General features: G+C 37.1%; 1 protein-coding gene across 1 annotated transcript in view; it reads left to right on the top strand.

Moving 5' to 3' along the window:
• Positions 1 to 23,720, top strand: part of FBN2 (fibrillin 2) — a 649,022-nt gene that overhangs the window by 570,582 nt on the left and 54,720 nt on the right. The window contains exons 56-59 of the mRNA XM_053701643.1: positions 2,494 to 2,619; positions 9,015 to 9,221; positions 13,885 to 14,010; positions 18,304 to 18,426. Of these exons, the coding sequence (XP_053557618.1) occupies positions 2,494 to 2,619; positions 9,015 to 9,221; positions 13,885 to 14,010; positions 18,304 to 18,426 (582 nt within the window). The remainder of the gene's footprint in view (positions 1 to 2,493; positions 2,620 to 9,014; positions 9,222 to 13,884; positions 14,011 to 18,303; positions 18,427 to 23,720) is intronic.

Genomic DNA, 23,720 nt, shown 5'->3' with positions numbered 1-23,720 from the left:
CCACAAGGGAGATTTCATCTTTCAAGGTTATCTGCAAATCAGATAAAGAAAGAGGCATTCCTACGCTGTGTGCAAGACCTCCTAGTAATGGGAATGATCCATCCAGTTCCGCGGACGGAACAAGGACAGGGTTTTTATTCAAATCTGTTTGTGGTTCCCAAAAAAGAGGGAACCTTCAGACCAATTTTGGATCTAAAGATCTTAAACAAATTCCTCAGAGTTCCATCTTTCAAAATGGAAACTATTTGGACCATCCTACCCATGATCCAAGAGGGTCAGTACATGACCACAGTGGACTTAAAGGATGCCTACCTTCACATACCGATTCACAAAGATCATCATCGGTTCCTAAGGTTTGCCTTTCTAGACAGGCATTACCAATTTGTAGCTCTTCCCTTCGGGTTGGCTACAGCCCCGAGAATCTTTACGAAGGTTCTGGGCTCACTTCTGGCGGTTCTAAGACCGCGAGGCATAGCGGTGGCTCCGTATCTAGACGACATCCTGATACAGGCGTCAAGCTTTCAAATTGCCAAGTCTCATACAGAGATAGTTCTGGCATTTCTGAGATCGCACAGGTGGAAAGTGAACGGGGAAAAGAGTTCTCTATCCCCACTCACAAGAGTCTCCTTCTTAGGGACTCTTATAGATTCTGTAGAGATGAAAATTTACCTGACGGAGTCCAGGTTATCAAAGCTTCGGAGTATTATACGCCTAGCCTATGAGACTGCTGGACAGCAGCCCCCTGAAAGAATTACAGCTCATTCTACTAGAGCTGTGGCTTCCACCTGGGCCTTTAAAAATGAGGCCTCTGTTGAACAGATTTGCAAGGCCGCGACTTGGTCTTCGCTTCACACTTTTTCAAAATTTTACAAATTTGATACTTTTGCTTCTTCGGAGGCTGTTTTTGGGAGAAAGGTTCTTCAGGCAGTGGTTCCTTCCACTTAATCCCTGCCTTGTCCCTCCCATCATCCGTGTACTTTAGCTTTGGTATTGGTATCCCATAAGTAATGGATGATCCGTGGACTGGATACACTTAACAAGAGAAAACATAATTTATGCTTACCTGATAAATTTATTTCTCTTGTAGTGTATCCAGTCCACGGCCCGCCCTGTCATTTTAAGGCAGGTCTAAAATTTAATTAAACTACAGTCACCACTGCACCCTATGGTTTCTCCTTTCTCTGTTTGTTTCGGTCGAATGACTGGATATGGCAGTTAGGGGAGGAACTATATAGCAGCTCTGCTGTGGGTGATCCTCTTGCAGCTTCCTGTTGGGAAGGAGAATATCCCATAAGTAATGGATGATCCGTGGACTGGATACACTACAAGAGAAATAAATTTATCAGGTAAGCATAAATTATGTGTTTTTTACATCAATGTAAATACTTGTTCCATGTACTGAAGATGAAGATGCACAACCATGTATTGCAAGTTAAACTCTCTCATTGTGCTCATATTACAAGTCGTCAGTTAAAGGGGATATGAAAACCAAAAATGTTCTTTTGTGATTCAGACAGAGCATGCCATTTTAAAAGTTTCCAATTTATGTCTATAATCAAATTTTCTTTGTTCCAATGATATTCTGTGTTGAAGAATACATAGCTAGGCATCTGAAACACTAAATGACATAAAGGAAATAGTGTTGCCATCTAGTGCTTTTGTAAATGGGTAACATTCTTGCAAAACTCCTGCCATATATTGCTCCAGAAATGGGCCAGCTTCTAAGCATATGTCCCTGCTTTTCAACAAACGATAAGAGAACTAAGAAAAATTGATAATAGAAGTAAATTTGAAAGTTGTTTACAACCCTATGCTCTATCTGAATCATGAAAGAAAAACGTTGGGTTTCATATTTCTTTAAGTGTTGCCCTTGCATGCAATCCTAAATATTGTAAGTAACGCTTTTGAAATCCTGGTATTAAGTGTTAAAGGGACATTAAACCCAATTTTTTTCTTTCATTAATCAGATAGAGAGAACAATTTAAACAGCATTCTAATTTACTTCTATGAACTAATTTGCTTCATTCTTTATATATTCTTTGTTTAAGAAATAGCAATGCACATGGGTGAGCCAATCACACAAGGCATCTATGTGCAGCCACCAATCAGGAGCTTCTGAACCTATCTAGATATGTTTTTCAGCAAAGGATATCAGGAGAATGAAGCAAATTAGATAAAAGAAGTAAATTAGAAAGTTGTTTAAAATTGCATGCTCTTTCTAAATCATGAAAGAAAAATATTGGGTTTAATGTCCCTTTAAGCTTCCTATTCTAGGCTATACTAACATATTGCAAAGTTTAGCTAAAAGTATAGTATATAATGTGTGTGCATAAGTAAACTTTAGCTATTATTTTACTTGCACTTACAAGAACAATAAAGTTTTTGTTTTTCAATAACCATAAGCTGAATAATAGAGATATTCTATGACAATAAGAGTAAAATCCCATTCAGGCCATTCAAACTCACTTTCTTGTTTACCTTATTCTTCTAAAGATGAAAATGAATGCAGAAGTAAGCCAGGCATTTGTGAAAATGGTCGCTGTGTTAACTCTATTGGAAGCTACCGGTGTGAATGTAATGAAGGATTTGTATCAACCTCATCAGGAACCGAATGCCTTGGTAAACAAAATGTCATTAGCAATGAATTAAATGTATATTCATGTCATGCAGAACCAGACATTTAACCTATATCTAGTAATTACTATTAGACATTGGTTTAAACATTTCTACAAAGTTAAACAATTTCATTGGCCTAATTTCTCTAATCTTTTAAAGGGAACCAAGTAATTCTCATTGATTAGAGTCCTAGAGGTTGAGCCGCAAAGCTGCGACCGTCTGACCAGTGTGTATAAAAAATCCAGTTACAAAACAGTAGATGAGGTCATTTAAGCCTAAAACAGTAAAACATATAAAACGGCTCTGATTTTCTTAATGCAACTTTATTTTGTCTTAATTTTTTAATTTAATATAATGAAATTGTAAATGAAGCATTTATTGTATTTTATATACAATATTACTTTATTTTACTTTAAGACAAATATTTATTTGTCAGAATGTGTTTACAAATGTATAATTGGCTCTTCATGCATAAACTGACCTATAATAGTTTATTTATTAAATATCATTACATGTGAAGTTTGCTATAGTTTTATTCTTGATGTCTAAACAAAGCAAGTCAGCGGATGAGGAACATGGCACTTGAAATTACCATATTTAGCCATAAAGTCTTCTGGATTTGAAAATTTTGTTTAAAAGTTGGGGCGCGATCCGATATACGGCGTAGTTTTCGGCACAAGCGAGGGAACCCGCGCCGCCTGTAGTTTCACCTTGCACATCGGGGTCGCTAGTGACTTACGGCACTTTAGAAAACTGCCTGCGCCTAAAAAAACGAACTAAAATATTAAATCTCCTGTAACTGTATAACACGCCTCCCAAAAATCAGCCTGATACGTATACCCCTATATCCGCAATCTCCCCTCTCACTCCTAATAATAAATGTATTAACCCCTAGACCGACAACCCCCCACAACGCAATAAGCCTAATTATTAACCCCTATACCGCCATAGCCCACACCGCAATAAACCTATCCTAGTATTAACCCCTAAACCGCCACTCCCGGAGCCCACCGCCACCTACATTATATGTATTAACCCCTAAACCACTGCTCCCGGACCCCGCCGCACCTAAATAAAGTGTTTAACCCCTAAACCGCCGCTCCCGGACCCTGCCGCCACCTACATTAAATGTATTAACCCCTAATCTAACCCCCCTACACCGCCGCCACCTACATTAAATGTATTAACCCCTAATCTGACCCCCCTACACTGCCGCCACCTACATTAAATGTATTAACTCCTAATGTGACCCCCCTACACCGCCGCCACCTACATTAAATGTATTAACCCCTAATCTGACCCTCCTACACCGCCGCCACCTACATTAAATTTATTAACCCCTAAACCTAAGTCTAACCCTAACACCCCCTAACTTAATTCTTATTTAAATAAATCTAAATAATATTAATATTATTAACTAAATTATTCCTATTTAAAACAAAATACTTACCTATAAAATAAACCCTAAGATAGCTACAATATAATTAATAATTACATTGTAGCTATTTTAGGATTTATTTTTATTTTACAGTCAACTTTGTATTTATTTTAACTAGGTACAATAGCTATTAAATCATTAATAACTATTTAATAGCTACCTAGTTAAAATAATTACAAAATTACCTGTAAAATAAATCCTTACCTAAGTTACAAATACACCTAACACTACACTATCAATAAATTAATTAAATAAATTAACTACAATTATCTAAAATAAAATACAATTAAAAACACTAAATTACAAAAAAAATAAAAAAATATTACAAGAAGTTTAAACTAATTACACCTAATCTAAGACCCCTAATAAAATAAAAATAATAAAATTCCCTATCCTAAACTAAATTACAAATAGCCCTTAAAAGGGCCTTTTGCCGGGCATTGCCCCAAAGTAATCAGCTCTTTTACCTGAAAAAAAAAAGAACAACCCCCCCCAACATTACAACCCACCACCCACACACCCCTACTCTAAAACCCACCCGATCCCCCCTTAAAAAAACACTACCCCATTGAAGATCACCCTACCTTGAGCCGTCTTCACCCAGCCGGGCCAAAGTCTTCATCCGATGGTGCAGAAGAGGACATCCAGACCGGCAGAAGTCTTCATCCTATCCGGGCAGAAGAGGACATCCAGACCGGCAGACGTCTTCATCCAAGCGGCATCTTCTATCTTCATCCATCCGACGAGGAACGGCTCCATCTTGAAGACCTCCGGCACGAACATCCTTCTAGGCCAATGACTAACGACGAATGAATATTCCTTTAAATGACGTTATCCAAAATGGCGTCCCTCGAATTCCGATTGGCTGATATGATTCTATCAGCCAATTGGAATTAAGGTAGGAAAAATCTGATTGGTTAATTTAATCAGCCAATCGGATTGTAGTTCAATCCGATTGGCTGATTGGATCAGCCAATAGAATTGACCTCACATTCTATTGGCTGATCCAATCAGACCTTCTCCTCTGGACTTCAGGAACGGTGAGTACCTACTTGGGGCTTAGTTTTATGATTTTTTTTTTTTTTTTTTTTTTTTTTTTAAGATTAGGATTTTAATGGGCTGTAAAACAGCTGATTGCCCTTTTAATGGCAGTAAAAGAGCTAAATGCACTTTTGGGGGGTTTGTGGGTGGTTGGGTTTTACTGTTAGGGGGGACTTAGTATTTTTTAAATGTAAAAGATTTTAAGGGCTATTGGTAGTTTAGTTTAGTTTAGGGGTGTTTTTATTTTGAGGGGGATTGTTTATTTTCATAGGGGTTAGGTTTAATTTTTAAATTTTTGATATTTTTTTTAATTTTTTTTCTGTAATTTTAGAGTTTACAGGGAGTGCAGAATTATTAGGCAAATTAGTATTTTGACCACATCATCCTCTTTATGCATGTTGTCTTACTCCAAGCTGTATAGGCTCGAAAGCCTGCTACCAATTAAGCATATTAGGTGATGTGCATCTCTGTAATGAGAAGGGGTGTGGTCTAATGACATCAACACCCTATATCAGGTGTGCATAATTATTAGGCAACTTCCTTTCCTTTGGCAAAATGGGTCAAAAGAAGGACTTGACAGGCTCAGAAAAGTCAAAAATAGTGAGATATCTTGCAGAGGGATGCAGCACTCTTAAAATTGCAAAGCTTCTGAAGCGTGATCATCAAAGAATCAAGCGTTTCATTCAAAATAGTCAACAGGGTCGCAAGAAGCGTGTGGAAAAACCAAGGCGCAAAATAACTGCCCATGAACTGAGAAAAGTCAAGCGTGCAGCTGCCAAGATGCCACTTGCCACCAGTTTGGCCATATTTCAGAGCTGCAACATCACTGGAGTGCCCAAAAGCACAAGGTGTGCAATACTCAGAGACATGGCCAAGGTAAGAAAGGCTGAAAGACGACCACCACTGAACAAGACACACAAGCTGAAACGTCAAGACTGGGCCAAGAAATATCTCAAGACTGATTTTTCTAAGGTTTTATGGACTGATGAAATGAGAGTGAGTCTTGATGGGCCAGATGGATGGGCCCGTGGCTGGATTGGTAAAGGGCAGAGAGCTCCAGTCCGACTCAGACGCCAGCAAGGTGTAGGTGCAGTACTGGTTTGGGCTGGTATCATCAAAGATGAGCTTGTGGGGCCTTTTCGGGTTGAGGATGGAGTCAAGCTCAACTCCCATTCCTACTGCCAGTTTCTGGAAGACACCTTCTTCAAGCAGTGGTACAGGAAGAAGTCTGCATCCTTCAAGAAAAACATGATTTTCATGCAGGACAATGCTCCATCACACGCGTCCAAGTACTCCACTGCGTGGCTGGCAAGAAAGGGTATAAAAGAAGAAAATCCAATGACATGGCCTCCTTGTTCACCTGATCTGAACCCCATTGAGAACCTGTGGTCCATCATCAAATGTGAGATTTACAAGGAGGGAAAACAGTACACCTTTCTGAACAGTGTCTGGGAGGCTGTAGTTGCTGCTGCACGCAATGTTGATGGTGAACAGATCAAAACACTGACAGAATCCATGGATGGCAGGCTTTTGAGTGTCCTTGCAAAGAAAGGTGGCTATATTGGTCACTGATTTGTTTTTGTTTTGTTTTTGAATGTCAGAAATGTATATTTGTGAATGTTGAGATGTTATATTGGTTTCACTGGTAAAAATAAATAATTGAAATGGGTATATATTTGTTTTTTTTCAAGTTGCCTAATAATTATGCACAGTAATAGTCACCTGCACACACAGATATCCCCCTAAAATAGCTATAACTAAAAACAAACTAAAAACTACTTCCAAAACTATTCAGCTTTGATATTAATGAGTTTTTTGGGTTCATTGAGAACATGGTTGTTGTTCAATAATAAAATTAATCCTCAAAAATACAACTTGCCTAATAATTCTGCACTCCCTGTATTATGTTTTGTTATTTTAGATATTTTTTTTGTAATTTAATGTTAGGTTTTAGTAATTGTAACTTAGTATTGGGGTTAATTTAGGGGGTGTTAGTTTAGGTGGCTTAGTAATTAAATTTGTTATTTGCATTGTGGGGGATTTGGCGGTTTAGGGGTTAATAGGTTAATTAGGTTTATTGCGATGTGGGGGGTTGGCAGTTTAGAGGTTAATTAGGTTTATTGTGATGTGGCAGTTCAGGGGTTAATAGGTTAATTAGGTTTATTGCGATATAGAGGGTTTGAGGTTTAGGGATTAATATTTTAATTATGTTATTTGCGGATTAGGGGTTAATTACTGTTTGTTAATACTTTGTGCGAGAGGTTAGGTTGTTTTGTTTTATACTTTGTGTAGGCGGTTAGGCTTTTTTGTTAGTTTGTGCGGGTGGTTACGTGTTTTTTATTTATTTCGGGCGGGTTGCGTGTTTTTTTTTTTGTTTTTTTTTTAAGGCTTTAGATTTGCCTACGCTGCATCCAGATGGATTCCAAAATGGCACCATCCAGGTGGATTCTTTTGGCTGCCTCGCGCAGCCAATATTCCTTTGAGGATGTGTGCGCAACTGGCGAAGGACGCGTTACAAACGCGATTATAGTATAGATGGGAGTGTGATATTAAAATTAGTATACAGTTGTAAATGCCTCAGAAGCTCTCTTTACACTTTTCTATACAAAATAGTTTTTAAGGTAAATATGGTCAGATTACAAGTGGCACACTATTTAGAGATTTTGCTTGCGCACAAACTTTTAACAAGGGCGGGTTGGTGCACGCATTACACATTGAAAGTGAAATGTTTGCGTGCAAGCGAAACCTGATAAACGCTAACTTCAGGACTTTGGATATTGCATCCACACTAACTTATCACTTATGCACTAAATTGTGTATATTTTGCATCCCAATGTTCTTTACATAGATGTATTTTTTAATTTAAAAAAAATCCTATTTATCTGATTTAAATTAAAAAAAATATTCTGATCATGCATATTTACGAAATGTATCCATGGTAACAAGATCAAGCTGAATGTTGGTAAATTAAACTCCTTATTTGATTCATAACAAATCAAGCCACAAGGCTCTCACAAGGATACATAGCAAGAGCATTCCTTCAGAGTTTCCTGTCCCATTGCTTTCCTTCCCTAGTTATGCAACAGTCGTGCTCATTATATTTTCCAGGATTAAGATAAATTAGACTCCACGGGAGACAGCTATAATTTCCTTATTTAAGAAAATAACAATAACTGGAGAAAATGTTCCTTAAAATAAATTGCCCTAAATTATTGTTCAAAGCCACAGGAGCAATTTGTTAAGATGGAATAAGAGGGATAGTGAGGTAAAGCAATTAGACTCAGAATTGGGCCATATACATCTTAAAAGGGAAGTAGTGCTGCACTATATCAAATGTAATTGCCCATTTAATTTATGCAATTTTAGAAATGCCCTTATCATCTTGCATTAAATTAACAAGTAGAGCTGTATGAAACAACACCAATAAATACTAATACAAATTAAAAATAGAAAGTAACAAGTCTAAGGAGGACTGGAGTGCTCAAAATATATCAGCAAATAGTTTAACAGAACATTTTATTGGTGTCACATGTATGCTCCTAATGCAGGGCACTGATTGGATCATCCAGGTTGTTGCACTTTTAAGAATATAAAATATTATGGGAAAAGGATTTCTGAAAGGAAGAAATGTAAATGAAGTGTTAAGGTACTTAAAAAGGTTAAGTAAGATATTAGTGAGATCTGAGAAAAGTGACACAGAGAATAAGAAAAAAATAATACAGATAAAGAAAGATGAACTAGGTGGTGAGTAGAGAATGGAGAATTTAGTGAGACAGATTGATGATGACAACATAAGAAAACGTAGGTCTCATTATAGTGTATATTATATAACAGGAATATAAACATTGTTTGTTTATTTATTTTTTTTGTATTTGTTAAGTTTTTACAAACTTTTTGTAAAATATTTGTCTTTCTACAGACACACGCCAGGGATTTTGCTTCTCAGAGATCCTACAGACCATGTGTCAGATGTCATCCAGCAGTCGCAACCAAGTCACAAAGTCTGAGTGTTGCTGTACTGGAGGAAGAGGCTGGGGTAACCAGTGTGAGATTTGTCCTCTGCCCGGCACCGTTCAGTACAAAAAGCTTTGCCCACATGGACCAGGTTATGGTACTGATGGAAGAGGTATGGGCATATAATAGTCTACTTAACAATATAATTCTGCCTTAAAGAGAAGTGTCCTAAATATTTAATCTTGCTCATTGCTTAAAGTTTGATGATAATATTCTTATAATGTATTTATATGACTAATTCACATTGGTTAAAGGGGTATTGTAATGCAAAAACTACATGATCTAACATGCCCATTCCTAAATTACTATGGCTTAGATTACAAGTGGAGCACTATTGATAGAGCAGGGTGCGCTATCATTATTACGTGCAAGGATTAGTTTGCAAATTGGTATTTCAAGTCTATTTAAAAAAAGCAATACTCATTTGAGTTATGGTGGAGATAAAAGCATGAGATTAAAATCCTCAATTTCATAAAAGTAAGAACCATATAATTATTGTATAGAAAATTAGCAAATCTAGGCAAGTTTAACCACAGTATTTGGAACCAAAAAGCACGAGATATTGTGTATCTAATTTGCATATCTTACCCAGAGTTCCCTGATGCTTTGGTAACAATGTACAAAGTGTGCTTCTGAGAAAAAGCAAGCTGGATACTTGTCTAGATAGCTAATTTTCCATACAATAATTTTATTGTTCAAGTCTATGGTAAAGAAGAATAGCCAGAGAATGTTTAGTGCGGCTGACATCCCTTTAGTGTGTACTATACTTTCAATTGATATTGCAACTGCACTAAACATTGCTCATATTACAAACTATGAGGTACAGTATGTGTTGTGCTCAAGTGCAACAAATAACAGCGCTAAAAAAGTTAGTGTGACTTGTTACCTGAAGTAAAGTGTTGTGGCTACCAAAAAACACATGGAAAACATATTAAAATAAAATGTTACTCTCCTATATAGACATATTAAATATAAAATATATATGTTTATTATTGAAAGGTATAAAAAAAGGGGTTAAAAGGGATATGGTATATGTCAAGGTGGTTGACAGATAAGGGCTCAGAAGTGTGTGTGTGTATATATATATATATATATATATATATATATATATATATATATATATATACATACAGTGGGGCAAAAAAGTATTTAGTCAACCACCAATTGTGCAAGTTCTCCCACTTAAGAAGATGAAAGTGGCCTGTAATTTTCATCATAGGTATACCTCAACTATGAGAGACAAAATGTGGAAACAAATCCAGGCAATCACATTGTCTGATTTGGAAAGAATTTATTTGCATATTATGGTGGAAAATAAGTATTTGGTCACCTACAAACAGGCAAGATTTCTGGCTCTCCGAGACCTGTATCTTCTTCTTTAAGATGCTCCTCTGTCCTCCTCTCATTACCTGTATTAATGGCACCTATTATCAGTATAAAAGACACCTGTCCACAACCTCAAACAGTCACACTCCAAACTCCACTATGGTGAAGACCAAAGAGCTGTCGAAGGACACCAGAAACAAAATTGTAGACCTGCACCAGGCTGGGAAGACTGAATCTGCAATGGGTAAGCAGCTTGGTGTGAATAAATCAACTGTGGGAGCAATAATTAGAAAATGGAAGACATACAAGACCACTGATAATCTCCCTCGATCTGGGGCTCCACGCAAGATCTCACCCCGTGGGGTCAAAATGATCACAAGAACGGTGAGCAAACATCCCAGAACCACACGGGGGGACCTAGTGAATGACCTGCAGAGAGCTGGGACCAACATAACAAAGGCTACCATCAGTAACACACTACGCCACCAGGGACTCAGATCCTGCAGTGCCAGACGTGTCCCCCTGCTTAAGCCAGTACATGTCCGGGCCCATCTGAAGTATGCTAGAAAGCATTTGGATGATCCAGAAGCGGATTGGGAGAATGTCATATGGTCAGATGAAACCAAAGTAGAACTGTTTGGTAGAAACACAACTCGTCGTGTTTGGAGGAGAGAGAATGCTGAGTTGCAACCAAAGAACACCATACCTACTGTGAAGCATGGGGGTGGCAACATCATGCTTTGGGGCTGTTTCTCTGCAAAGGGAACAGGACGACTGATCTGTGTACATGAAAGAATGAATGGGGCCATGTATCGTGAGATTTTGAGTGCAAACCTCCTTCCATCAGCAAGGGCATTAAAGAGGAAACGTGGCTGGGTATTTCAGCATGACAATGATCCCAAACACTCCGCCCGGGTAATGAAGGAGTGGCTTCGTAACAAGCATTTCAAGGTCCTGCAGTGGCCTAGCCAGTCTCCAGATCTCAACCCCATAGAAAACCTTTGGAGGGAATTGAAAGTCTGTGTTGCCCATCGACAGCCCCAAAACATCACTGCTCTAGAGGAGATCTGCATGCAGGAATGGGCCAACATACCAGCAACAGTGTGTGACAACCTTGTGAAGACTTACAGAAAACGTTTGACCTCTGTCATTGCCAACAAAGGATATATAACAAAGTATTGAGATGAACTTTTGATATTAACCAAATACTTATTTTCCACCATAATTTGCAAATAAATTCTTTCCAAATCAGATTGTCTGGATTTGTTTCCACATTTGGTCTCTCATAGTTCAGGTATACCTATGATGAAAATTACAGGCCTCTCTCATCTTCTTAAGTGGGAGAACTTGCACAATTGATGGCTGACTAAATACTTTTTTTCCCCCACTGTATATGTGTGTGTGTGTATATATATACTTAAAAATAAAAAAATGAAAACATAAGTATTTATTAATGCACCTTCGTCTTTAGCGTAGTTGTCCTAGTGCACCTTCGGGCAAGTGAAAAACCATATAATAAGAGAAGTTATTAAAGCAATATTACCAAATAGCTACTCACTCAATCAATCAAAGTTAAAACATAATAATAAGTATGTTTATGCCAATAAAAATATTAGCCAAATCCATAGCTCAAAAAAATATATGCCACTATACTGATAATGCCCCTATTCAAAGTCCTTAAAAATACATACATATCTCTATGGTTTTGCAGAATACTAGGTTAATTGCACACTTCACCTATAAATTTCAGTAAACACTAGTTAACATACAGGCCCTTCGACCTGCTGTGATGTATGTGCTAAACCCACTAAATAACTATTTTGTTTGTCATTAATCCTGCACTTTTGTTTTTTTTATTTAGAAATCAGAAAAATAATCATGCAGATAAAAATTCTGTTTTGTTTTTGTGAGGAATTTATTTTGAGATTCAGGGGTATTTAAGAAAAGAGCATTTTGGGATTATGATCCCTGGAAAAACACACTGACAATGCCGGATGACATTCAGAAATTGTTATCTGCTGAAAACAAGTGCAAGATTATGATCAACCCCATAGTTAGGTGGATTTTTTTTTTTTTTTTAAACGTGCAGTCACATTATCAAAAACGCTATGTCTTAAATTGAAATAGTAGTTTAGAAATCACAGAAACTGAGCATGCTGAATTCTCTAAGAAAAAGTACAGAACCTGAAAGTCACAGAGAGATGAGACCTGCCTCCCATAGGCAGTAATGAAGCTATCTGGGATAGAGAATCTCATAGGGGAGAGTGAGGGTAACATGTGAGCATTGGACACATATAAATTCTCAGTTTGCAGCAAATACAAATTAAACTGATATATGCTCACTAAAAATTAACTTGCTTTTTTCAGTTAAATAAATGTATTGTAAATTTGGAGCAAATTTCACTTGAATGTAATTGGCAAGATACACCAGTGACACCTGAAGGTGTAAAATGCCTGGAGAAAATAATGAGAACAAGCTTTAGACACACCCTGGAACACCCTTGTTTAGCCCAAGCAACTCCCCTATTTCTCCCACTGTGAGATCCAGAAATACAGGGAGCACACCTTAGAGAAGTATAGGCAACTTTACCTTTCTAGAGTTTTGTGAGTGATCTCAGTGCTGGAGGATCATTTTAGATAATCTTATCTGAAAAGAGGTTAAGATCATAGGCCCTTAGTCACTTGGGTCCGTTCACAAACATCTGACTGTCCAGCCAACTTTTTAAAAAACAAAGGAAAAAAGTAATCAGAAGGCAGTGAAACTCACCAGAAGGAAGTCATATTAAAGTAGACTAATTTTCCAAATGGAGATTTGTTTTAAAATAAAATGTAAACATTTGTAAAAGTGAATCAACATATAAACAATTCCCTCACAACAATTCCATCTTATTGGCTGTATTTTTTCTTTGTGTTTAACTAACTTTGCACAGTTTAAAGGGACATTCTAATGAAAAACTAAGATGCCCTAATTAGTTAACCCACACAAATATCAGCATGGAGCAGAAACACATTATACAGCTATGTAAAATTGATAAAGTTCTTCCTGTTGATAGATGCAACTACTGAATACTTGATAGGGACGATTGCCACAACAGAGAGGAATAATATAGATGTATGTGACATTAGGGAAATTGTAGTTAATGTTTCTCTTTTTTTTCACACAGAGGGCATTTCAAAGTGTATTTCTGCATTTGTTTTTATCATGTTTTTACTATATTTTGAATAAACTATTGTTTTATTTAAGGCAGTGACAAGAAAAATCTGAAAAGTTAATAAACAACAGAAAAAATGATGTAATATGTCGCTGTTGGGTTTTGTTTCCTTATAACAAGCATAAGAAGGGATTTGTAGGAAATCATCTAGTTTTTATGCACATAGGTCACATTGACAAAATGCCAATTTGGTTAAAGTCAATATTAAAGCAGTGACAAGAAAAATCTTTTTTATAGATATTGATGAATGTAAAGCGATGCCAAACCTTTGCCGAAACGGACAGTGTATCAACACCATTGGCTCCTTCAGGTGCTTCTGCAAGTCTGGCTACACAACTGATATCAGGGGTACTGCATGTGTTGGTAAGAGCTGATGAGCATGTGCAAAAATCGTATTAAACTGAAAATTTGTTATAATTGTATTTAATAAAGATATATGCTAAATAGTGACCACAACACTTTTCAATTTTCTTACCATTTGGGACCAGGGTTATTTTTACATTTCTGCTGTGTTTGTGTTTAGCTGTAAATTTTCTCTTACTCATTTACTGTACCCACACATATTTTATACTGTTTTTCTCGCCATTAAATGGACTTTCTAAAGATACCATCATTTTCATCATATCTTATAATTTATATACAAAAATGATAAAATAAAATGAAAAAAAAAAAAAAAAAATTCTAACTTTGACCCCCCAAAATCTGTTACACATCTACAACCAACAAAAAACAGCCAAGCTAAATAGTTTCTAAATTTTGTCCTGAGTTTGGAAATACCCAATGTTTACATGTTCTTTGCTTTTTTTTGCAAGTTATAGGGCAATAAATACAAATAGGACTTTGCTATTTCCAAACCATTTTTTTTCTTCAAAATTAGTGATAGTTACATTGTAACACTGATATTTGTCAGGAATCCCTGAATAACACTTGACATGCATATATTTTTCTTCAGTAGACAACCCAAAGTATTGATCTAGGCCCATTTTGGTACATTTCATACCACCATTTCACCGTCAAATGCAATCAAATAATAAAAAACGTTAACTTTTTTACTAACTTTTTCACAAACTTTAGGTTTCTTACTGAAAATATTTACAGCAATTATGACACAAATGGTTGAAAATGCTTCTCTGTAATCCCCTTTGTTCAGAAATAGCAGACATTTATGGCTTTGGCATTACTTTTTGATAATTAGAAGGCCGCTAAATGCCGCTGCACACCACACTTGTATTATGCCCAGCAGTGAAGGGGTTAATTAGGTAGCTTGTAGGGTTAATTTTATCTTTAGTGTAGTAGACAACCCAAAGTATTGATATAAGACCATTTCACCACCAAATGCGATCGAATTAAAAAAAATCGTTCATTTTTTCACAAACTTTAGGTTTCTCACTAAAATTATTTACAAACAGCTTGTGCACTTATAGCACAAATGGTTATAAATGCTTCTCTGGGATCCCCTTTGTTCAGAAATAGCAGACATATATGGCTTTGGCATTGCTTTTTGGTAATTAGAAGGCCGCTAAATGCAGCTGCGCACCACACTTGTATTATGCCCAGCAGTGAAGGGGTTAATTAGGTAGCTTGTAAGGAGCTTGAGGGGTTAATTTGAGCTTTAGGCCTCTAGTTATCAAGCCGTCAACCTCAAATACGCTGGAATTCCGCAGCGTATTTGTGGCGAGGCTGATTCGCTGTAGTTATCAAGCCCTAAAGCCCGGCAAAAGTAGAATTTAGTGATGTAACCTACGATCCGCCGGACTCAATCCGACACAGATCGATGGTTACGTCACTACAGATGTTCCGAACGCAAGTTCGGCACAATCTGACTACTTTTGGTAGTTATCAAACTACTACCAGGTGCGCTCGCCACTATTCCGGGCCAGCGTACCTGGTTTTCAATCCGCCGCCCTGGAGGCGGCGGATCCCATAGGAATCAATGGGAGTCTGACAGCAGCGAGAGCTCATGTTCGCTGCTGCCCGATATCCCATTGATTCCTATGGGAAATGTCTGCACCTTACACCCTAACATGTACCCCGAGTATAAACACCCCTAATCTGCCCCCCCCTACACCACCACCGCCTACATTATACTTATTAACCCCTAAACCGCCGCTCCCGGACCCCGCCGCAACTAAATAAACTTACTAACCCCTAAACCGCCGCTCCCGGACCCCGCCGCAGCTATAATAAATATATTAACCCCTAAACCGCTGCTCCCGGACCCCGCCGCAACTATAATAAATATATTAAACCCTAATCTGCCTCCCCCTATACCGCCGCCACCTATATTACATTTATTAACCCCTATCCTGCCCCCCCTATACCGCCACCACTATATTAAACTTATTAACCTCTAAACCTAATTCTAACCCTAACACCCCCCTAACTTAAATATTATTTAAATAAATCTAAATAAAAATTACTATTATTAACTAAATTAATCTGAATCATGAAAGAAAAAAATTGGCTTTAATATCTCTTTAACCCCTTAATGACTGGACCATTTTTCAGCTTTCTTACCCTTAATGACAAGGGCTATTTTTACATTTCTGCAGTGTTAGTGTTTAGCTGTAATTTTCGTCTTACTCATTTACTGTACCCACACATATTATATACCGTTTTTTTCTCGCCATTAAATGGACTTTCTAAAGATACCATTATTTTCATCATATCTTATAATTTACTATAAAAAATGATAAAATATGAGGAAAAAATGGAAAAAACACACTTTTTCTAACTTTGACCTCCAAAATCTGTTACACATCTACGACCACCAAAAAACACCCATGCTAAATAGTTTCTAAATTTTGTCCTGAGTTTAGAAATACCCAATGGTTACATGTTCTTTGTTTTTTTTGCAAGTTATAGGGCATTAAGTACAAGTAGCACTTTGCTATTTCCAAACCACTTTTTTTCAAAATTAGCGCTAGTTACATTGGAACACTGATATCTGTCCGGAATCTCTGAATATCCCTTGACATGTATATATTTTTTAGACGACAACCCAAAGTATTGATTTATGCCCATTTTGGTATATTCATGCCACCATTTCACTGCCAAATGCGAGCAAATAAAAAAAAATTGTTCACTTTTTCACAAATTTTGTCACAAACTTTAGGTTTCTCACTGAAATTATTTACAAAAAGTTTGTGCAATTATGGCACAAATGGTTGTAAATGCTTCTCTGGGATCTCCTTTGTTCAGAAATAGCAGACATATATGGCTTTGGCATTGTTTTTTGGTAATTAGAAGGCCACTAAATGCCGCTGTGCACCACACATGTATTATGCCCAGCAGTGAAGGGGTTAATTAGGGAGCTTGTAGGGACCTTAAAGGGTTCATTTTAGCTTTAGTGTAGTGTAGTAGACAACCCAAAGTATTGATTTAGGCCCATTTTGGTATATTTCATGCCACCATTTCACCGCCAAATGCGAGCAAATTAAAAAAAAAAGTGACATTTTTCACAATTTTAGGTTTCTCACTGAAATTATTTACAAACAGCTTGTGCAATTATGGCACAAATGGTTGTAAATGCTTCTCTGGGATCTCCTTTGTTCAGAAATAGCAGACATATATGGCTTTGGCGTTGCTTTTTGGCAATTAGGAGGCCGCTAAATGCTGCTGCGCACCACACTTGTATTATGCCCAGCAGTGAAGGGGTTAATTAGGTAGCTTGTAGAGCGCTTGCAGGGTTAATTTTAGCTTTAGTGTAGAGATTAACCTCCCACCTGACACATCCCACCCCTGATCCCTCCCAAACAGCTCTCTTCCCTCCCCCACCCCACAATTGTCCCCACCATCTTAAGTACTGGCAGAAAGTCTGCCAGTACTAAAATAAAAGGTGTTTTTTTGTTTTGTTTTTTTTTAAAATTATTAAGCTGTGATGGACCCCTGCCTTAACCCCCAACCTCCCTGATCCCCCCCAAACAGCTCTCTAACCCTCCCCACCTACCTATTATTTTTATTACAGTTTTCTTCTGTAGTGTAGCTGCCCCCCCAATACCCCCACCCCCCTAACCCTACCAGATCCTATTATTTTATTTTTTTTAAAAAACGTTTTCTGCCCCCCCCTCCCTCTTAACAGTAATCATTGGTGGCAGTGGTTGCTACGCGCGCACACGCAGGCTCCCCCTCCGCACGCTCCCAGCATCCGGTGTGCACAATGCACTTGCAGGAACCGGATGCCGGGTAGCGATGGGCCGCCCACCCTCCTCCCTTGTAAGCTCCCACCCACCAACGAACGGCACCATCGCTACCGGTGCAGAGAGGGCCACAGAGTGGCTCTCTCTGCATCGGATTCTTTTTAAAGGGTATTGCAGGATGCCTCACTGCAATACCCTGAGAGCTGCTGGAAGCGATCGCTTCCAGCACTCTCTTAGACAACTGATGACCAGGTACGTCCATTGTCACTAACTGACAGTTTTTGCAGGACGTACCTGGTACATCAGTTGTCATTAAGGGGTTAAATTCCTGAAAACTAATAAGCCTTTTTAAATTAGAACAAATTTAACTTTAGTTTCCAGTTTAAAACAAAAATGTTGCTAGTTTGATATCTACCAATCATTTCTAATTTACCATTCACAAATATGGAACTGTATGTTGAAAAGGGTCTCATGATAACACTGTTCACCCCAAGGTATCATTTTATTTTTGTTTCAGATCTGGATGAATGTTCTCAATCCCCCAAGCCATGTAATTTTATCTGTAAAAATAGTGAAGGAAGTTACCAATGCTCATGCCCGCGAGGTTATATCTTACAAGAGGATGGAAAAACGTGTAAAGGTAAGTGGAGCAGAAAGGGAACTGGCTTACAGATGACATTTTATGGACATTTTTTTCTCTTTAAATTCTACATTTGCCATTAATTAGTGCTAATCACTGGTTAAACTGCATATTTATAACTAGAACATGAATTTGCTCTTCTGCACATGTTACAGACATTTCTCACGGATAAGAAAATAGTTGACAGATTGATCCTATCTGTGTTCAAGTCTGAGCCTCCTCATGAAATATTAGTGATACACAATGCTAATCACTATTCAGAGACCATCACAATGATCTATTCCTTAGACATCATGTGGGCTGTACAGTTAAAGGGCCATTAAAATTAAACTTTCATGTCCCTTTCAGCTTAAATTCAGCAAAATTGCAATGTACATGCATTATTTTGCTTGTTTTTGCAGAGAAATACCTTTAAATAGCTGTAGCTTAGATTTAGTACTTAAGTATGCAAATGCTGCAATTTGTCTGATCCAGCTACATACTACAGAATACATTGCTTAGAGCAGTGCACAAACATTTACAGCTAGCCCTAAAGTGGCCACAGTAAAGGAAGGTAAAATAAACATACTACTCAAGGTTTTCAAGTGGTTTATTTATTCTAAATTGGTATTGGATAAAGTTGTATAATAACATAAAAATGTCAACTACGTAGGTCTTTCTTTGCACGTTTAACATCTTTATGATTCGATTCTGTCTTAACACTTCTTCATACGTTCACTTTCTATTTCTTCTTTCCTTTTCGTTATTGTTTTATCTTTCTCTCTTCTCTAAGCCAGCAATTCCTTTACAACAGTCTGACAATATATTTTTGTGCAGCAGAGACCAACAGATCCTATTAGATCACAGGTAAATCAATTATTTCTGCCATAAAATATTTATTGTAAGTGTATTCCAATCTATTTGCATTATGAGTGCCTACCATGAACCATAGGTAAAATAATAATAATAATAAAGAAAAATGAAGATTGTTCTGCCAAACTATTGTATATGTGTTTTTTGGAATCATTCAAACAAGTTTTTTATTCATAAAAATTACAAAACTTAAATTTGCACAAATGATGGTAGATGAGAAATAATAATAATCCTATATTATGTTTATAAAATGACACTAATAGTAAAAACTATGCAATATATAACAATATATATTTAGTTTATGTGTAAGTGTATGTACTTTCTAATAGAGCAACACTGATAATAAAAAAAAACTGGATAATATTAAGGTAAATAAAACTCCAGGCACAGATGGAATACACCCAAGAGTTTTATGGGAAGTTAGCACTGTTATAGACAAACCTCTACTCTTAATTTTTCAAGGCTCATTATCCTCAGACATAGAACCCCAAGACTGGCGTAAAGCTAATGTGGTGCCACTCTTCAAAAAAGGAAACAGGGTTGATCCAGGAAGCTATAGATCAATTACTGACATCGATAGTGCAGAAAATACTTGAAGGGATTATAAGGGATTATATTGATAAATATATTATGAGTATTAAACAAGATTATGAGTTCAAATCAGTATGGCTTTAAGAGAAATAGATCATGTCAAACTAATCTAATTAGATTCTACGAGGAAGCTAGTAAAAATATAGATAAAGGGGAATAATTTGATGTGATTTACTTAGATTTTGCAAAGGCTCCACGTGAGAGATTAATGTACAAAATTAAGGGACTGGGAATATCTGAAAATGTTAGGAGGTAGTGAATGCCAATACCAATTAATGGTAATTACCAGGAGGTTGACGTTATTATGGACAGAAAAAATATATGTATATATATCCTTATGAACAGAATCGCAAGTAGTTCTTAAATCAGTATAGACCAATATTAACTTAAATAATGAATGTATAAGTCTCAATTCATTAGAGATAATATAAAAATAATAAAATATAAGTCCTTGAAACTAGAATATAGCATGAATTTATTTAAAATAATTTTAAAATAATAAATATTTTGTTCTCAAAATTAATAAACACTTTATTACAATGAATTGACATAAAAATAAGATGCCGGCATCAAATAAAAACAATCCTAAAAAATACATATGATTCTATTGATAAAAGGCTAGTGATAGTCCCATGACAAAAATACAAAAATTCAAAACAGTGATTTTCTAGGATTTCGTAATAATACACCTATAGTAAATATCTGAGTCCCAGAACACTTATTGAAGTAACGATGGTGTGGGATAGTTATTTGAAATGTTATCCCCAATGATGTGGCCACATCCTTGTTTTTAACAGTGACCGTGTCCTTATTGGTAACAGCAATATAAATACCTGCAGTCAGAATCACTTCTTCGGTTTAATATCCTACCAAAAAACGCTTTGTATCAGCGTGTGTGGTATTCCGCTTGCAATTGTGTATCCAGTCTCACTGTTTGAGAAAGAAGTTCCGGTTCCGGTTGGGAGTTCAGATTGAACCCGCTATTGTTGATAATCCATGGAATATCTGTTTCACAGTCTCTAAATTTAGAGTATTAGCAATGCGTTGGAGATTGGAAATAGGTCCTGGGACAGGAATTATACATATAGATACTACTCGATATAAGATGTAGATCAATGTACCTGTCCTATCTATTCCTCTCAACCAACCTTAGATAAAGTTCAAATGCAATCAGAGTAAGTCAATCTACGCGTTTCAGCCACCAGGGGCCTTTATCAAGATCTTGATAAAGGCCCCTGGCGGCTGAAACGCGTAATTTAGAGACTGTGAAACATATATTCCACGGATTATCGACAATAGCGGGTTGAATCTGAACTCCCAACCGGAACCGGAACTTCTTTCTCAAACAGTGAGACTGGATACACAATTGCAAGCGGAATACCACACATGCTGATACACTATTGCAGCGTTTTTTGGTAGGATATTAAACCGAAGAAGTGATTCTGACTGCAGGCATTTATATTGCTGTTACCAATAAGGACATGGCCACATCATTGGGGATAACATTTCAAAAGACTATCCCACACCATCGTTACTTCAATAAGTGTTCTGGGACTTGGATATTTACTATAGGTGTATTATTACGAAATCCTAGAAAATCACTGTTTTGAATTTTTGTATTTTTGTCATGGGACTATCACTAGCCTTTTATCAATAGAATCATATGTATTTTTTAGGATTGTTTTTATTTGATGCCGGCATCTTATTTTTATGTCAATTCATTGTAATAAAGTGTTTATTAATTTTGAGAACAAAATATTAATTATTTTAAAATTATTTTAAATAAATTCACGCTATATTCTAGTATCAAGGACTTATATTTTATTATTTTTATATTATCTCTAATGAATTGAGACTTATACATTCATTATTTAAGTTAGTATTGGTCTATACTGATTTAAGAACTACTTGCGATTCTGTTCATAAAAATATATATATATATTTCTCTTGTAAGGTGTATCCAGTCCACGGATCATCCATTACTTGTGGGATATTCTCCTTCCCAACAGGAAGTTGCAAGAGGTCACCCACAGCAGAGCTGTTATATAGCTCCTCCCCTAACTGCCATATCCAGTCATTCTCTTGCAACTCTCAACAAAGATGGAGGTAGTAAGAGGAGAGTGGTAAAATATAGTTAGTTTTTTCTTCAATCAAAAGTTTGTTATTTTCAAATAGTACCGGAGTTGTACTATTTTATCTCAGGCAGTATTTAGAAGAAGAATCTGCCTGCGTTTTCTATGATTTTAGCAGCTTGTAACTAAGATCCACTGCTGTTCTCACATATGTCTGAGGAGTGAGGTAACTTCAGAGGGAGAATGGCATGCAGGTTATCCTGCTATAAGGTATGTGCAGTTTTAAGTTTTTCTAGGGCCTAGAAAATGCTGCTGGTACCTGATTAATGTAAGTTAAGCCTAAAAACAGTGATTTAATAGCGACTGTGATAAAACTTATTGGGGCCTAGTTTTTTCCACACCGCTGGCTTGATTTTTGCCTAGAAACAGTTTCCTGAGGCTTTCCACTGTTGTAGTATGAGTGGGAGGGGCCTATTTTAACGTTTTTTTTGCGCAGTTAAAATTACAGACAGAGACATTCAGCTTCCCTCAGCAGTCCCCTGCATGCTATAGGACATCTCTGAAGGGCTCTAAAGGCTTCAAAAGTCATTTATTGAGGAAACTAAGGTAGCTGAGCTGTGGCAGTTGTTGTGACTGTTTAAAAAACGTTTATTTCGTTTTTTTGATCCGTTTTTTGCTTTAAGGGGTTAATCATCCATTTGCAAGTGGGTGCAATGCTTTGCTAACCTATTACATACACTGTAAAAATTTTGTTTGATTTACTGCCTTTTTTCACTGGTTTTCAAATTTTGACAAAATTTGTTTCTCTTAAAGGCACAGTACCGTTTTTTATATTTGCTTGTTAACTTTATTTAAAGTGTTTTCCAAGCTTGCTAGTCTCATTGCTAGTCTGTACAAACATGTCTGACATAGAGGAAACTCCTTGTTCATTATGTTTAAAAGCCATGGTGGAACCCCATATGAGAATGTGTACTAAATGTATTGATTTCACTTTAAACAATAAAGATCAGCTTTTGTCTTTAATAAAATTATCACCAGAGGATTCTGACGAGGGGGAAGTTATGCCGACTAACTCTCCCCACGTGTCAGACCCTTTGACTCCCGCTCAAGGGACTCACGCTCAAATGGCGCCAAGTACATCAAGGACGCCCATAGCGATTACTTTACAAGACATGACGGAAGTCATGGATAATACACTGTCAGCGGTATTAGCCAGACTACCTGAATTTAGAGGAAAGCGTGATAGCTCTGGTGTTAGGCGTAATACAGAGCATACAGACGCTTTAAGAGCCATGTCTGATACTGCCTCACAATATGCAGAAGCTGAGGAAGGAGAGCTTCAGTCTGTGGGTGATATCTCTGACTCAGGGAAACCTGATTCTGATATTTCTACTTTTAAATTTAAGCTTGGGAACCTCCGTGTTTTGCTTAGGGAGGTTTTAACTGCTCTGAATGACTGTGACACAATTGCAGTGCCAGAGAAATTGTGTAGACTGGATAAATACTTTGCAGTGCCGGTGTGTACTGAGGTTTTTCCAATACCTAAAAGGTTTACAGAAATTATTAATAAAGAGTGGGATAGACCCGGTGTGCCGTTTCCCCCCCCCCCCTCCTATTTTTAGAAAAATGTTTCCCATAGACGCTACCACACGGGACTTATGGCAGATGGTCCCTAAGGTGGAGGGAGCAGTTTCTACTTTAGCAAAGCGTACTACTATCCCTGTCGAGGACAGTTGTGCTTTTTCAGATCCTATGGATAAAAAATTAGAGGGTTACCTT

Source organism: Bombina bombina, chromosome 2 (assembly GCF_027579735.1).
Source record: "Bombina bombina isolate aBomBom1 chromosome 2, aBomBom1.pri, whole genome shotgun sequence".
NCBI classification, from domain to species: domain Eukaryota; kingdom Metazoa; phylum Chordata; class Amphibia; order Anura; family Bombinatoridae; genus Bombina; species Bombina bombina.
Note: the sequence above shows the minus strand (reverse complement) of the source record. Positions and strands in the feature narration are given on the sequence as shown.